The 14,180-nt window shown below is 45.3% G+C and overlaps 2 protein-coding genes across 2 annotated transcripts in view; both read right to left on the bottom strand.

The window, feature by feature from the left end:
- Positions 1–10,890, bottom strand: part of LOC133137546 (transmembrane protein 108-like) — a 44,261-nt gene extending 33,371 nt beyond the window's left edge. The window contains exon 1 of the mRNA XM_061255878.1: positions 10,539–10,890. The gene's annotated coding sequence lies outside the window, so the exon portion shown is untranslated. The remainder of the gene's footprint in view (positions 1–10,538) is intronic.
- Positions 10,891–13,383: 2,493 nt separating this feature from the next.
- LOC133136221 (dnaJ homolog subfamily C member 13-like) overlaps positions 13,384–14,180 on the bottom strand; it is a 48,040-nt gene continuing 47,243 nt past the window's right edge. Inside the window, exon 56 of the mRNA XM_061253520.1 lies at positions 13,384–14,180. This exon is cut by the window's right edge and continues 90 nt beyond it. Coding sequence (XP_061109504.1) covers positions 14,173–14,180 — 8 coding nt within the window. The 3' untranslated portion in view covers positions 13,384–14,172.

Here is a 14,180-nt window from a genome sequence, read left to right as displayed (position 1 = left end):
AGTAATCAAGGGCTTCACTCAGGACTGGAATCGCACCCAGAACATTCTTCAGCCCAGTCCAGAGACACACATCTGCAGAGATAACCACCCAATCAGAGCAGCCGCTCAGCACACTAATTGCCTGGAGCCGCATGATTGGCAGGGAGTAACGGTGGCCGTTCCAGGGCCTGCGATTGGCGATTGGCACAGAAAAACCCGCCAGATGTTGACATTTCGTTACCTGAGACGGGAGACTGGGAGACTGGGACCGTGTCCTCATCGGTCACAGTGTGAATGCATGAACAGAGCTGGAGGAACACGCGCCTCTTTCACACCGGCAGGGCTCTGTGCCGGTTCCGGTTCCCGAACCCAATTTTGAACCGGCCGACGCATTCAGACCAAAAATAAGTTGGTTTGGAATCTGAAAAGTCGGTTCTCAGCTGGAACCAAAAAAATCGTCGTTTTTTTCCTTGCTAACTGTGACGTCACCAGTGGGCGTGTCATATTCTAGGCACTGAAGACAAGAGGAAGAAGGAGAAGAAAGCACTGAGCAACGCCCTCCGTTGATGATGAGGGCGGTGGAACTTTGGTTCTGCTTAAACTGGCATGGACGCGGGCCGGTTCGACAGAAAGCACCAAGGTTCTGAGACTCCAGAACGGAACCAGAGCCAGAACCAGAACCGAAAGCGTTATCAGAGAGAGACGGTGAGCTTCAGTGGCAGGTTTTAGATAGATAGATAGATACTTTATTCATCCCGAGGGAAATTTTAGGCATCCAGTAGCTTATACATACACACATATACACACATATCTCACACACATAAAGATCAAAATCACTCACAGAAAAGTAAGAAGTAAAGAGCATGTGAAGTGATTACAAGGACCTGGTAGGGACTGGCCCTGTGATATATTGACCATGATAAGGTGCAATGGTAGATTGTGTGCAATCTGATGGAATCTGAATCTGAATCTGATGGAAACCATCATTTTAGCATCTGCATGCTATCACCTTGCTAATCAAAGCTCGAACACTGGCATTATTGCTAGTGCTTATCTATTTTTTTCACCATGGATTAATTCATTTATTGTAAGATTACACCCCCTAGAGAATGTTTACTGTAAGTAATGGTCTACTAATGCTCTACTAACAAACAATACAGTTCTCTCAATCTTTACTGCAACAGTGTGGCATTATTGGTACAAACCTAAAGAGTTGTGGGCCCTCTACGGTCTAATGTTCATTCATTCCTGTGTTCATGGAGATCGAGTATTACAGGTTCACAATACTGACTGGGCTTTGAGAACATGAATCAGTCTATTATTTCGCTAGACGGTCCTAAAATGGATGCAACCTATTGAGCCTTTGAAGAGTAGGTTTGTTTATAAAGTTGTATTTTTCTAAGCCGGTGTTAACACCACTGCTTTCAGTTACAGCGATTGTTACATTGGCAGTCGAATGTTAAGTTCAGAATATTCTAATCACATATTTACAGTTTTACACCTTACAGGATCTAACGGACACTGCATGGCTTACAGCACCATCATGTATCCATCCTGAATGTATCCTGCGCACACTAAATCACCGGGTTTAGCATAAAGTTAAATGTTAAATTCCTTGTAAACGCAACACCCAACAATACCCTTTCACTAGTTTTAGTTCCCCACCTGCCCACCCTAGGGCTGATATAAAGGCCTGGGATGTGTCATCAGTGTCCAGGCCAGTTTAGTATCACCTCTGACCTTCAGAACAGAGCGTAGGTCTGACACAGGAAGGTCTCTCCTGAGTCACACATTCTTTTGCGCTCGGCGCCGTGGGTTTTGGAAACTCAGGGAAGAGCTGGACGCAGAGCGGGGGGACGTTCGGCGAAACCAAGCGGACGGCGAGGAGCGGTCTGTGGTAGCCGCACACACACACACTCACACACTCACACACTCACACACACACGCACGCACGCACGCACATACACACACATACATACACACACACGCACACATACACACACACATACACATGCACACACATACACGCACACACACACACGCACACACATACACATACACACACACACACACACACACACACACACATACACACACACACACACACACACACACACATACACACACACACACACGGGGCTGCTTCAGGAGACGAGTCTCCGCACTTCCACAGACCCTACCTCCGTCTTTCTGCAGCTATTCATACATGTGCTGCTGCCTTAAGGGGAGAACTGAGCGTGTGTGTTAGTGTGTGTCTGTGTTTGTGTGTGTTTGTATGTGTACTGCTGTGTGTGTGTGTGTGTGTTTGTGTGAGAGTGTCTGTGTGTGTTTGTGTGTGTATATGTTTGTACATGTGTGTGTGCGCGCGTGTATGTGTTTGTGTGTGTGTGTGTGTATGTGTGTGTGTGCGTGTGTGTGTGTGTGGGTCGTGAAGGGGAGCCAAGCTCATTCTGCAGACGCTGTTTTTGGGGCAGTTGCTACGGGGACAGGGGCAGAATGGATGATGTAGGTGTGACAGCGTCAGGTCCTCACAGAGCACCGGACCTGGTGCCAGACCTTCATTCTGAGGACATCCAGCCCTTCTGCTGCCTTCAGCTCACTCCTCACAGAGCCACACCGCGCACACAGGAGCACGTGAGCAACACTCACGGACTGAAGAGTACACACACACTGCAGAGCTGCAGTCTCCACGCAGGGGCTGCCTGCAATGCAGTATTTACATCCAGCTGTAGGGAAACCTACGGTAGCATCACCGTCTTCATCACGGTCATGCGGTTTTGAGCCGGAGAGAACGGCAGCGCTCGCAGGAGCCCCGGAGCCAGGGGTTCACCGCAGTGTTGGCCTGCGCCCCAGTCCCTACGGCACGACCTGCCCTGCACAGGGCCGCTTCACTCAGAACAGCCACGGAGGCTGAGGCCGAACGGATGCCAGCTCATCTTCTTATTGGCTGCAGCACAGAGAGAGGGGGGTGACGCAGGAGCACAACGTCTGGGAAATTTCTAGTTATAACCGGGGCCTTGGGCCAGCATTCCTGCTGGCCACAGTAGCAATCAAGCATGCTGGGTAACTCACTCTATTGGACGGCACCTGGGGCCGTGACAGCCAAGGCCCAATCACAGCGGCCCTACCCTTTGCCAGGTTCTGCATGGCATTGTGGGTAAATTGGAAGTGTGTGCACAGTCTTCCTAAAGCAGCTGCTGCTCCATGCAGTGAAGAGAATGGGAAACGTGGATTCAGAACACGTCGCAGCAGAGTGCACCAGACGCTAATCTGCGCTCGGCTAAACGCATGGACACGCGTGGACTCGACTCCGTCCTTCGTGGCTTAACCGATCCCTGTTTCTTCTGCTCTCGATTTATGTGTGACAGCTGTCTCCATGGCGACAGCGCCAGGGCAGATATCTCCCCGCCGCGATGTTACGACAACAACAAATAGTATCACACCATCTCAGCTGTATGTCAGTGTGTGTGTGTGCGTGTGCGTGTGTGCGTTTGTGTCTACGGGAGATCACCTGCGTGTATGCTTGTTCTTGGCAAGGCTTTGCTCACTATCAAACTGCCATTAGCACCTTACACTGAACATATTTCTCTAATGAATTTGTGGGGCAGCTGGGTGGCTCATTTGATTAAGGCGCCGTACTGCATGGGTGACCTAGGTCCCTATTCATGCCAGAAAAGTCCCGGCGTTCAGCACACGTTAGCGTCTACCCGTGCGCAGGTGTCTCTGCCCGATGTTATGGCAGGAGGTACATTCACAGCAGTCCTTCAAAAAAACAGATCCTATTCCAGCTGAGTCTTGGGGTGCCGTAACATGCAGGACACAAATGAAGAAATGAAGCAAGACCGGATATAACCCCTCGTTCTCTCTCTCTCTCTTATCAAACTTCTCCGTGGCGCCGCTCGAATAAAATGCACCTCAGGCTAACGACGTGCTAACGTCTCGCAGTACTGGCTCAGTAGACGGCCAGCCAGCCCTGACTCCCTGAGACAGAAAGAGTGATCTGCTACGTCGATCCTCCCGCAGAGACTTATTAAAATAACAGGCTCAGCCGAGCCGAACGGCAAGTTTACTCATGTGCTGGTATTGATCCGTCTGGAGGTAACTGCATGAATTTAAGACCTCAACGGCCGCATTTGGTTAATCGAGAAGTTAACTCCGGGGGGGCCGAGCGCATAATGTTTTATGTGTATCCAGTTCACGTTATAGTGGTGCTAAAAGATGAAACATAACTACTGCGTTCATTTCAGTTTTACACCTTAAGAAAAGGAAACGCTAAGTACGGCACGCGTAGATATTGACATTATTATTGAACTATTAAGCGGTGGAGATGCCTGGGTTGGTTGGAATGAGAGCCTTTAAGTATGCGTGTCTACCACAGACACATTTTCATAAGATTTCATCCCGTAACCCCAGATGTGTAGAGCTCACTGCCAGAGCAGCACTGTGTGTGCTCACCTCCTTCCGGTCCGCAGTTCAATAAAGCAAACAGAGCTTCTCACACGCCGCAAAAAAACCCCCCAAAAAAAACAAGGTATTCAATCAGGAAATGTTTGCCTGTCAACTTCGCTCAGGAAGGTGTCCCCCTGGAGTCACATGACCCTCAGCAGCGGTGCGGAGCAGACAGGGGGACCGAGGAATTTACGCATTCCCCTTTTTTTTTTGTTACCTCTGTGGGCTTCTGCGCTAATCCTATTTGCCTCGCCGTTTGCACCGCATAGAAAAAAAGCACCAATTAATCCCCGGGCACAAAATGGCTGCCACCTCGCAGAAAGAGCCTCCTGAGGCAGCGTTAACGTTATTCTTCTTCGGTTTATTTAGACACTCGGCTGCAGAGGGCTCATCAACAGAGCACTTTCTGGGGCCGGTTGCCTTGGCAAGAGGTCTTCCTCTGACTCCACCCTGCATGAGCGTAGTATTGTAGAAGTTGTAGTACATGGTGGTTAGTAACAAGCGTTTTGGAGGAGAAAAGTCGCTGTATATCTACCAAATCAGAAATGGATGAAGTTGACAGTTGAAGTTGAAGTTGTGATAGTTGACAGTTGGCTAAATTAGGGTGGGAATTGGACATGTTGGACACCAAATTTAGTTTAAAAAAAAGTTTAAGTAAAATACAGCCTGTATCCAATCGACATCCACCCACTTGAATTTGAATATTACATTTTTTCTTTATTTCCCTTCTGAAAAGAAGTATATATGAAAGAAACTGTGTTTGTATCGTAAGCCAGAGATAAGAACAAATGTCAATTGAACACCAGATGCGGTTTCAGTTTGTACAAATGACCTTGAGCGTACATTGGATGCAATGAACAGTCACCCGTTTACTTGAGCCAATGACTCATTCAAGTTATTACATTTACAATTTTTGTCATTTGGCAGACGCGTTTAGTCCAAAGCGACTTACAAGTACATAGGTTCTTCCACAAGTTAAAGCATCACATCCATAACTAGTAAAATAGACATGAAGTGCTATTCTAAACATATAGTCATCATAAGTGCAATTTTTTTTCCGCCTTTTTTGGGGGGGGGGGGGGGTTAGACAAGAGGGATAGGGATATCAGAAAGGGGGGCGGGGAAAATCAGGAGGTAGGACTAAGGCACAGTTTAGGTGTGTTTTTAGACTGCGTCAAAATAGGGCTGCAAGCAAGATGCAGGACATGGTGCTCAGTCAAGTCATGTTCCCCGACAATCCAATGCCGACACATCTGTCTTTGCTGGTTTGCACAAATGGAGAGTGACTGTTTTCCAAGGTAAGTTCACTGCAGCATTCAATTTAAATGTCCCGATACAAACCTGAATCCCGCCAGCCAGCATCTGAGTGCTAAGATTCACACAGTAAGAACCGTGTTTTTCTCCTTTCTGTGTTTTCACCTTGGTTTTGTTTTGTCTTTAGCTTATCTGAAGTTAGCTGCCTGAGGGGCATTTCCATGAACATACCCATGCCCATATAATGGTCATTGTAAACCCAGGCAGCCATCGGATGTTTTTGTAGATATAACCTATAAAAGATCCTTCACTGCACACAAAACTGCCTGGGCCAATCGAAAAAACAGTCACTAAAACCTAAGTAATGTTCTAAGAGCCCAGAAAGTGAGCTATACTTTTAATGGCCACCGTTTGAGGGTTTTTCTCCCCAGTGTAGAGATTTTTACCTCATGTATTCTTGCCATCAGGCTTCTGTAAAAAAAAAAAAAAAGAAGCACTAAACAAATAAAATTGAATTGAAATTAAATTGAATGGCAGACAGAAATTCTCCAACAATGCATCAGAAAGCATCTTGGATTTGAATGACACTCTCCAGCTAAGAGATGATTCACCACGGCACAAACACAAAGGCATCCCAGAATGCCCTTATCGGACTGCCACTCTTCCTGTACTGCCCCCACCTCCACAGCTGCCCAAACGCAGTGGGATTTCCTCCGTCAAAGAGGAAGCCGAGATTCCTCCATGACTTCAGCCGGGAAAGACACAATCAATTAATGTTGGACCTCAATACTTCCTAGAGGACAAAATATGTACAAATCAGATTATTACAAAAATATATAGCCTATGACTAATGCACGTGTGGAAGCACAGAAAACCTGCCAATGTTCTTTTTTTCAAGTGCTGAAAGCCAATTACAGATAGTCACAAGTGTGCCGCAATATAATCCAAATCAGTTGGCAAATCACAGAAACCGGGACCTCAATCCCCTTCTCTCCATTATGTTACCGCCACCTCAAATTAATTTCAAATGAGAAACGAGAATGGAGTGCACAAAACATTTCATAAAATGAACCCATTTATAAGATTGTGGTGCGAAACTTACTTCCTCAATGCATTCAGTTTGAGTTTAACGTTGGTCTGTTTAATTTGTTTCGCATTTGAATCTAATATAATACTGTAATCCTAAACTGTTGAGTTCACCAGTGGTTTTCCTCGGCTGGGGACCCTGAAGCTGATGATGTCACAATCACTACCGGCAACTGAGAGTACCATCACTAGTTCTAGAACACTGGCTTGGAATTGAGAAAAACACACCGAAGAAAAAAAAAACCCCCAGAAGGGTTAACAGGACCTGCAGGTCACATGTGCCCACTGGTGCGGGGAAAAGCCCCTCCCCACCCTCCCCCTCTCCAGTGAGAGGCGCAGGGGCACAGCCAGGAATGCAGCGGTGCCCAGAGGTGCAGACGGACATGAGAGCGGCACAAAGAATGCCAAGAATTCCCCTTTTCCAGCCCTCTGTGTGTACGCTTGGCAGGGCAGCGCCACTCTTATCTGAGGACCCAGCAATCGCTCCGGGTTACGGAAAGGGCCTGAGACAGTCCCGCACTTCCGCGCGGCTCTTCCTGCGGCCGATTGTGGGGCCCTGCTCCCCAACAACAACAGAGAGAGAGTGATTTCACACTCACGGCCACAGAGAAGACACAAGATAACAGCCGCGCGGCAGTTAGGCAGGAGAACTAGCCGACTGGGTCGGTGCAGCACTACGGTACGCGGGGTATTCCCAGCACACAGCTCAACAACATCGCACGGGGGATCGTTACAAGAAGGTCACCCATTGTGTAGGCAGCCATCGTTTACTATTTCCCGTTTCCAATAATGAAACATGACTCATAAGAACACATTGAAAGCGACTGAAAGAAGCAATGGAGTTCCAGAACACTGACTTAGAATTTTGACAAAGAACCTACACTCTTCAAAGGGTTGAAAGAGTTTTCTTCGCCGATGCCCTCCGTCTGAGGACACAGTTCATTTTGGCTGACATTTCCAGTGCAGGTGAACGTTGATTTGTTTACTTTCGGAAAATATCACTCTGGTTTTAAAGTCAAGTGTTTTTTTATTCACAGCACACAAAAAGTTACAGCCAGAGGCAGGGGGGGCGTTCTACCTGCCATTTAAAACATGGGAAAGAAAACCCAATTTTCACAGTTGGTTGGTATGTCTGTTCTGAGGTCTTGACTCACTGCGGTCATTAAAGAACTCATGATACTCATCACAAAGGCTAAATATCCAACCTGGCTCTCTCTACCTGCCACCTAATCATCACCCAGTTTAATTGAGTAAAAATCATTCTTTCCCTCTCCACCTCAGCTGATGTGAGGTGAGTGTTCTGGCGCAAAATGGCCACCATTGTACCTACGTACTGTACGTGGGTGCTACACATTGGCACTTATGATATCTAAATGCAAGCCATTATTGCTGTTGTTGTTGGTCTTCTTCCTTCTCCTTCTTCTTATTGTTGTTATTATTATCATCACCTTCACTCTGTATCTTCCCATCATGCCAGCTAGTAAAAGGCAGAATTATTATGATAAGAGCCACAATAATGCTTTTTCAGGAACTACTATTCTATTGTATTTTTGCTCTGTCTTTGTCTACACATTTAGTTTATTTACTTTGGTTATATAATATAATATAATATAATATAATATAATATAATATAATATAATATTTGGGCGGCATGGATGGTGCCCTGCCGCCTCACAGCAAGGAGGTCCTGGGTTCGAATCCCCGTCGGCCGGGGCCTCTCTGTGCGGAGTTTGCATGTTCTCCCCGTGTCTGCGTGGGTTTCCTCCGGGCACTCCGGTTTCCTCCCACAGTCCAAAGACATGCAGGTTAGGCTGATTGGAGAGTCTAAATTGCCCGTGGGTATGAGTGTGTGAGTGAATGGTGTGTGTGCCCTGCGATGGACTGGCGACCTGTCCAGGGTGTATTCCTGCCTTTCGCCCAATGTATGCTGGGATAGGCTCCAGCCCCCCTGCGACCCTGTTCAGGATAAGCGGGTTCAGATAATGGATGTAATATAATATTTGCTTGTTTTTGGTAACACCATTGTCTACTTATAAATTCATTGGGTATGTGTAGTGAGCAACCACAGCCTCATGACAAAAGTCAAAGTTAACAAAGTGAGACATTGCATTTGGAGTTTTTGGCGACTACACTTTGCAAACATGTAAAAGCTCTACAACACAAGTGCACATTTGGGTTATAATTATTGTATGCATATACAGTTACATTATTGGCATTTGGCAGACGCTCTTATCGAGAGCATCGTACAGTTGATTAGACTAAGCAGGAGACAATGTTCCCCTGGAGCAATGCAGGGTTAAGGGCCTTGCTCAAGGGCCCAACGGCTGTGCGGATCTTATTGTGGCTACACCGGGATTAGAACCACCGACCTTGCGTGTCCCAGTCATTTACCTTAACCACTACGCTACAGGCCGCCCTATCTTTACACTATACAGTTATAACTGTATATGCATACAATGGTGCCCATTCCACTATGTTCAGAAATGCACACCTGTTGCAGGTGTATACTTCTGGAAGGTTCAAGTCAATAATAAAGAACAGCTAACCATGGAGAGGAGCTAACCATGCACAGAATGCATGAATGATATTACCCATACAATGTTTCATTACGCTACTTTGAAGGCGCCTGTCCTCCAAGCAAGTCTCACTCTTCCAAACTGTCAGTAATTACGGCAATTCAGTCTCTTTGCATGCTGTGCAGAGTAATCATACAATGCCAAACAAATGCATTCAGTTTCATGAGCTGTCACTAGGGTTACCCGTTTGTCAAAACGCTCATTTGCACTTCCAAATTAGCAGTCAAACATGAGCGTCATGTTGTATGTCTTAAACGACCACATGATTTACTTGCTCAGTGAACATGGTTAGTGTCGCAGTTTCGCAGATTTGTATTTCGTTTGTAGTAGCTACTGAGTGTAAGGCGTACCTTAATCATGCCCAGGGAAACAACTGTCAAACGCAGACACTACAGGCGTTGCCACATAGTGCCCGTGTGGCAAATATCCTCTTCACATGCTGACAAAACGAACACGTCAGTGTTGGGCACAGCTGAAGTTTTCATTTACCAAATACTTCAACCTCCAATACAAAAACCGTCTTGTGGTTACCATCAACAGTGACACAATATTGACATTATTTACAGTACATGCGTGAAGTACTGCATCGATATAATTACATGGATTACAATTAACGCAGTGAGGAATTATAACTGTTCCACCTTGAACAAGGTGTAGGCTAGCATGTCTTTTAAATCTCATGGGGGTTAATGTGATGAAGAAATTAACTTCGAATGTATGTTTGATAAGAGACTACCCGTCGTGACCGCTTCCTTGATAGCCCAAATCTCAGTTGTTCGGATGGAAAGATATCGACGTAGTTCAGAACATTCAGTCCAATAAATGGTCACGTGACTCGACCTGTGAGTTCCATCGATCAGAGCGGCAGACGAACGGCTGACGTCAACGCCTACAATTAAGTAATTATGTTCAACTACACTATTAGACTATACTGTTACAAAATAAACAGATACTCATTCTGTTCCCTTTAACACGCAGTTCTAATTGGAACCAATATGCACACACGGACGCCACACACCACGGACATCCCAAAAAGTGCATAGACGCATGGACACACAGGCACAACGAGAGAATTAAAGAACTAGTGGGCTAGTCCACGACCCATCTCTTAAACAGCGAGGCAAAAATACAACCAAAACTCATCTGATTGTTTAGCGATGGAATGGGTAGGCTATCTCACGAATAAACACGTACCTTTCACCGTTCTTCTTTGAGCCTTCGCGTATCCGAACGGAGTGAACCCAAAACCACTGTCACAACTCTGCGGTCACATCTGCCATGCGCACATGTTGCCGGCTGTTACTATGACGAGCTCCATAGCCATGTACAGCGGTGTTCTGCAGCTCCAACTTCTGCGGTGCGAACAAACTGTTCGGTAGTTACAGCCTGAAAAAAACCAAAACGTTTCTCCCTCAACAGAGGAAAGAGGAAACGAGACTCCCACCACCGTGCAAGATCTTTGAACTGGCTACCTCTTGACTGTGGGACAGCCCACTAGACACACTTGACCCGCATCGCGTTAGCGGCAAGAGAGCTGGAACCAGAATGCGCGAGAAAGCGTGCGCGTAGTGTCGCCCAGGAGCGGGGAGGCTGTTGGGTTATTGTGAAAGACGCACGAGCGCAGAATAATAATGAGGGGCATGTATTGCTGCTGCAACAGCGGGAAAAGATTTACTTATGCCTTGACTCAGATTGGAACCCGGGTTTGCAGAGCATGTGTGGATTAGTATCAATTGCCGTGGAGGTCAGAACAAGACAGCAGCGGGTTGATATATAGTGTCACAAAAATGTAATGTAATCAAAACTGCAGGATACCTACTTTTTGGAAACAGCAATAGGCTACTTAAGTTGTTTTGTAACAAGAATGATTAGGCTACAGACAATAGGCCTATAAGTATAATTTGTCGTACAATTTTAACTAATCTATAACCAGCCCCCTATTTTAGATCTAATGAGCAGGCTACTGGTCTAAACATTACAGTTAAATAAAAAAAAAAAAGTTTATCGCATCCACAAAGACATTTACATAATAAATAAACACGCAAAGAATGGAATGCTGGGTCGTGTTTTCCTGTGCAATTTCATTTTATAAAATAAAAATGCAGTTCATTATATATAGCCACAGTAATTAGATGCAATTTGTAAAGGACTGTCGTGTTACAAATGTTTGAAAGCTTGTTGCCGTGACGACTTACTCCAGTCATTGTCGACGCTGCTTGTAGTAGCCTATTGACCACCTAAATTGAATCCGGGACCACACAGGCTTAATAATTTAAGCAAACAAGTCCAGAGCTGTGACGTTTTGCAGTCGATTTGTCAGTATTCTCACAGTGGCCTCTTCACCAGAGTCCATTTCTAAGATCGCACACAATCTTAAATATTAAATTGTAAAACTGCAGTGTTCTCTGCCGTGTCAAACACGTGTGTTCTTCCCCAACACAAGCCCAGGGGTCAGTAAAAGTCAAAGTCCTACCGTGTGTTTCTTTCACCAATTAACTCAGACAACTGATTTAACTAAGTAGTTATACCTCCTGGTAGAATAATTGCGCCAATTAGGAAATTCAGGTGATCGGAGCAAAATACTAGGGAGGACTTTTACTTTCTGAACCTGGATTTTCCACCTGCGGTGCCCACTTCCCCAAATCAAAACATCATTCTTTTTGCCTCCAACTCCCCATACTTCTACTTACACTCAGAGTGCTTCTAGCGTGAGGGACAGTCCATTATAGCTTACTCAGGGATGAAGATGAAGGAAATCAGATGTGACCTAGAAGCAGCAATAGTGTTGGTGGTATCAATCAATACTACACGATGTACAGAAATGAACCCGAGATAAAAGAACACCTTCGGCCTCCTAGAGAGCAGTATGGGTCATAAAATGGAGACGGAATGAGGCTGGACGCGCGAATAACAATTAGAAACGAAATGTCAGCCGGACAGTCGCACTGAGAGCCACCACCTCTGTATTCAGCGCCAGGACCAGGGAATCTGCCGTGTCATCCGTAGGGGCGATTCCCCAGCGCTTCCGAAACCGCCATCTGTCTTCAGCCTCCGCTTCATTAACACGCTTAGTCATCAGCCTCTATCGGCCTCTCATTGCAACATAAATCAGAGATGCGATCATAAATCAGCGACATAGATCAGGCCACTGAGAAACGCGCTGGCTCGTTTCAGACAGCTGGGTTTATGCAGGAAGGGAACCTCTCACTGTGCTGAAGTTTGTCACGAGGTGCTCCATCATCCCTGGTAGGTCATTCCAGACATTACTACTGTAGATCTGTGTTAAGGGCTAATCTACAATATCCGAGTAAAAGCTTTCTGGACACAGAGAGCTTAATGGCAACGCTGAATACAATGGCAAACATGAGGTAGTACATCAGTGAAATAGAGAACCCAATGTAATTCTTCATGGGTTGTGTAAACTCAGGACTTTAGTCATCAATACGCGCAGTCATTCTACATTGTTATATCATGAGATATAACTCTGAGCGGGTTTTTTTTTTTTTTTTTTTTTACCTCTGAGGTGAATGAGCACCGGCCATTTTGCACAGTGCAGTTGTGCACAATGTGCTGGGTGCACAATGCTGGGTCTTTCAGGATATTTTCCGGGTATTCAGCAGCTTGCTTCATAACGGTTTTTTCAAAATAAGTTTTTGAACAAATGTCTAAATACTGAATTGGAAGCATAACTTTGTGATTATTAATTTTCAGCAGAGTAAAACCTCACAGCAAGCAGTATTCTGTCAATGTCAGCAAAATATTATTACGCATTAATCTCTGTGAAATGTAATTCTGAAAAGGTGCTGAACATCTTCAGTGGCAGTGATCCAATCTAGAGGGAGGTAAAGTGTCTCCCTCTAGTGTACACAGTGAAGTAGTGCAGCTTAGTTCTGAAATAGTTCTTAGTAGTTCTTCGTTCAATTATACACAATAGGCCACCTTTTAGACACAGTATAGAGAGAAACATACCCAATTTCATATGAAGTGCTTTAAAAACACATCCAATGAAAACGTTTATGGAAAAACGGATTCCCTTTGTTTATTTTTTAAACTATGTACAAATTTACTTAATATGTGTTACAAATTTACTTAATCTTCTCAATATAAACTGAATATATGCATAAATTGTCCACGTATTGTAGAAATATGTTTTCAATTAGAGCGCTATTGTTTCTTACTTATACAAGTACAAATTACCATTCATTATTTTATACAAAATGCCTTTGGAGATGGTAAAGTAGTTTTAAAAATCAGCATAATTATTCTCGTGCTTTCTGCACGCCTGAGAGAGAAAAGAATGTTAAAGAAGGATGTAGGAGAGGAGTAGACACATTAACACCAGAAAGGGGCTTCCAGGTCTTGATCATCAGGGACAGGAACAGATGCCTCTATTCTGTCCACGTTTTAGGCTCTTGTGTAGAAAAAATATTTATATTTTCTCCTGTCAGATTTTAAGTTTGGAAAGTGAAAACCTGCAGACTCTTGTGCAGGCGTGAGCTCTCAACCAGACAGGGGCTTTACTTTAAGGCTGAGGAAGGGGTTCACACAAATGTACATAAAATGGAGTCACAGACAATCTTCTTGATTCAAAGAAAAAAAGAGCCCAAAAAAAGTATCTTCAATCAGAAAAATCGGTGTTATAAAAAGCTGGTGCTGGTTGGGAGGAATGAGGCATTCTTGGTGGTAGCGGTCCACTGGTCTCAGCCTCCCGAAAACTGCAAACTGCCCCTTCCTCCGTGTGCCATGCGTGGTGTGAGCACTGCAGCCCACCTCAGAGGGGCTGTCTGTCTGTCTGTCTGTCTGTCCTCCCGTCCGTGGGGCGGACCCGTCAGCCCA

Source organism: Conger conger, chromosome 9 (assembly GCF_963514075.1).
Source record: "Conger conger chromosome 9, fConCon1.1, whole genome shotgun sequence".
NCBI classification, from domain to species: domain Eukaryota; kingdom Metazoa; phylum Chordata; class Actinopteri; order Anguilliformes; family Congridae; genus Conger; species Conger conger.
Note: the sequence above shows the minus strand (reverse complement) of the source record. Positions and strands in the feature narration are given on the sequence as shown.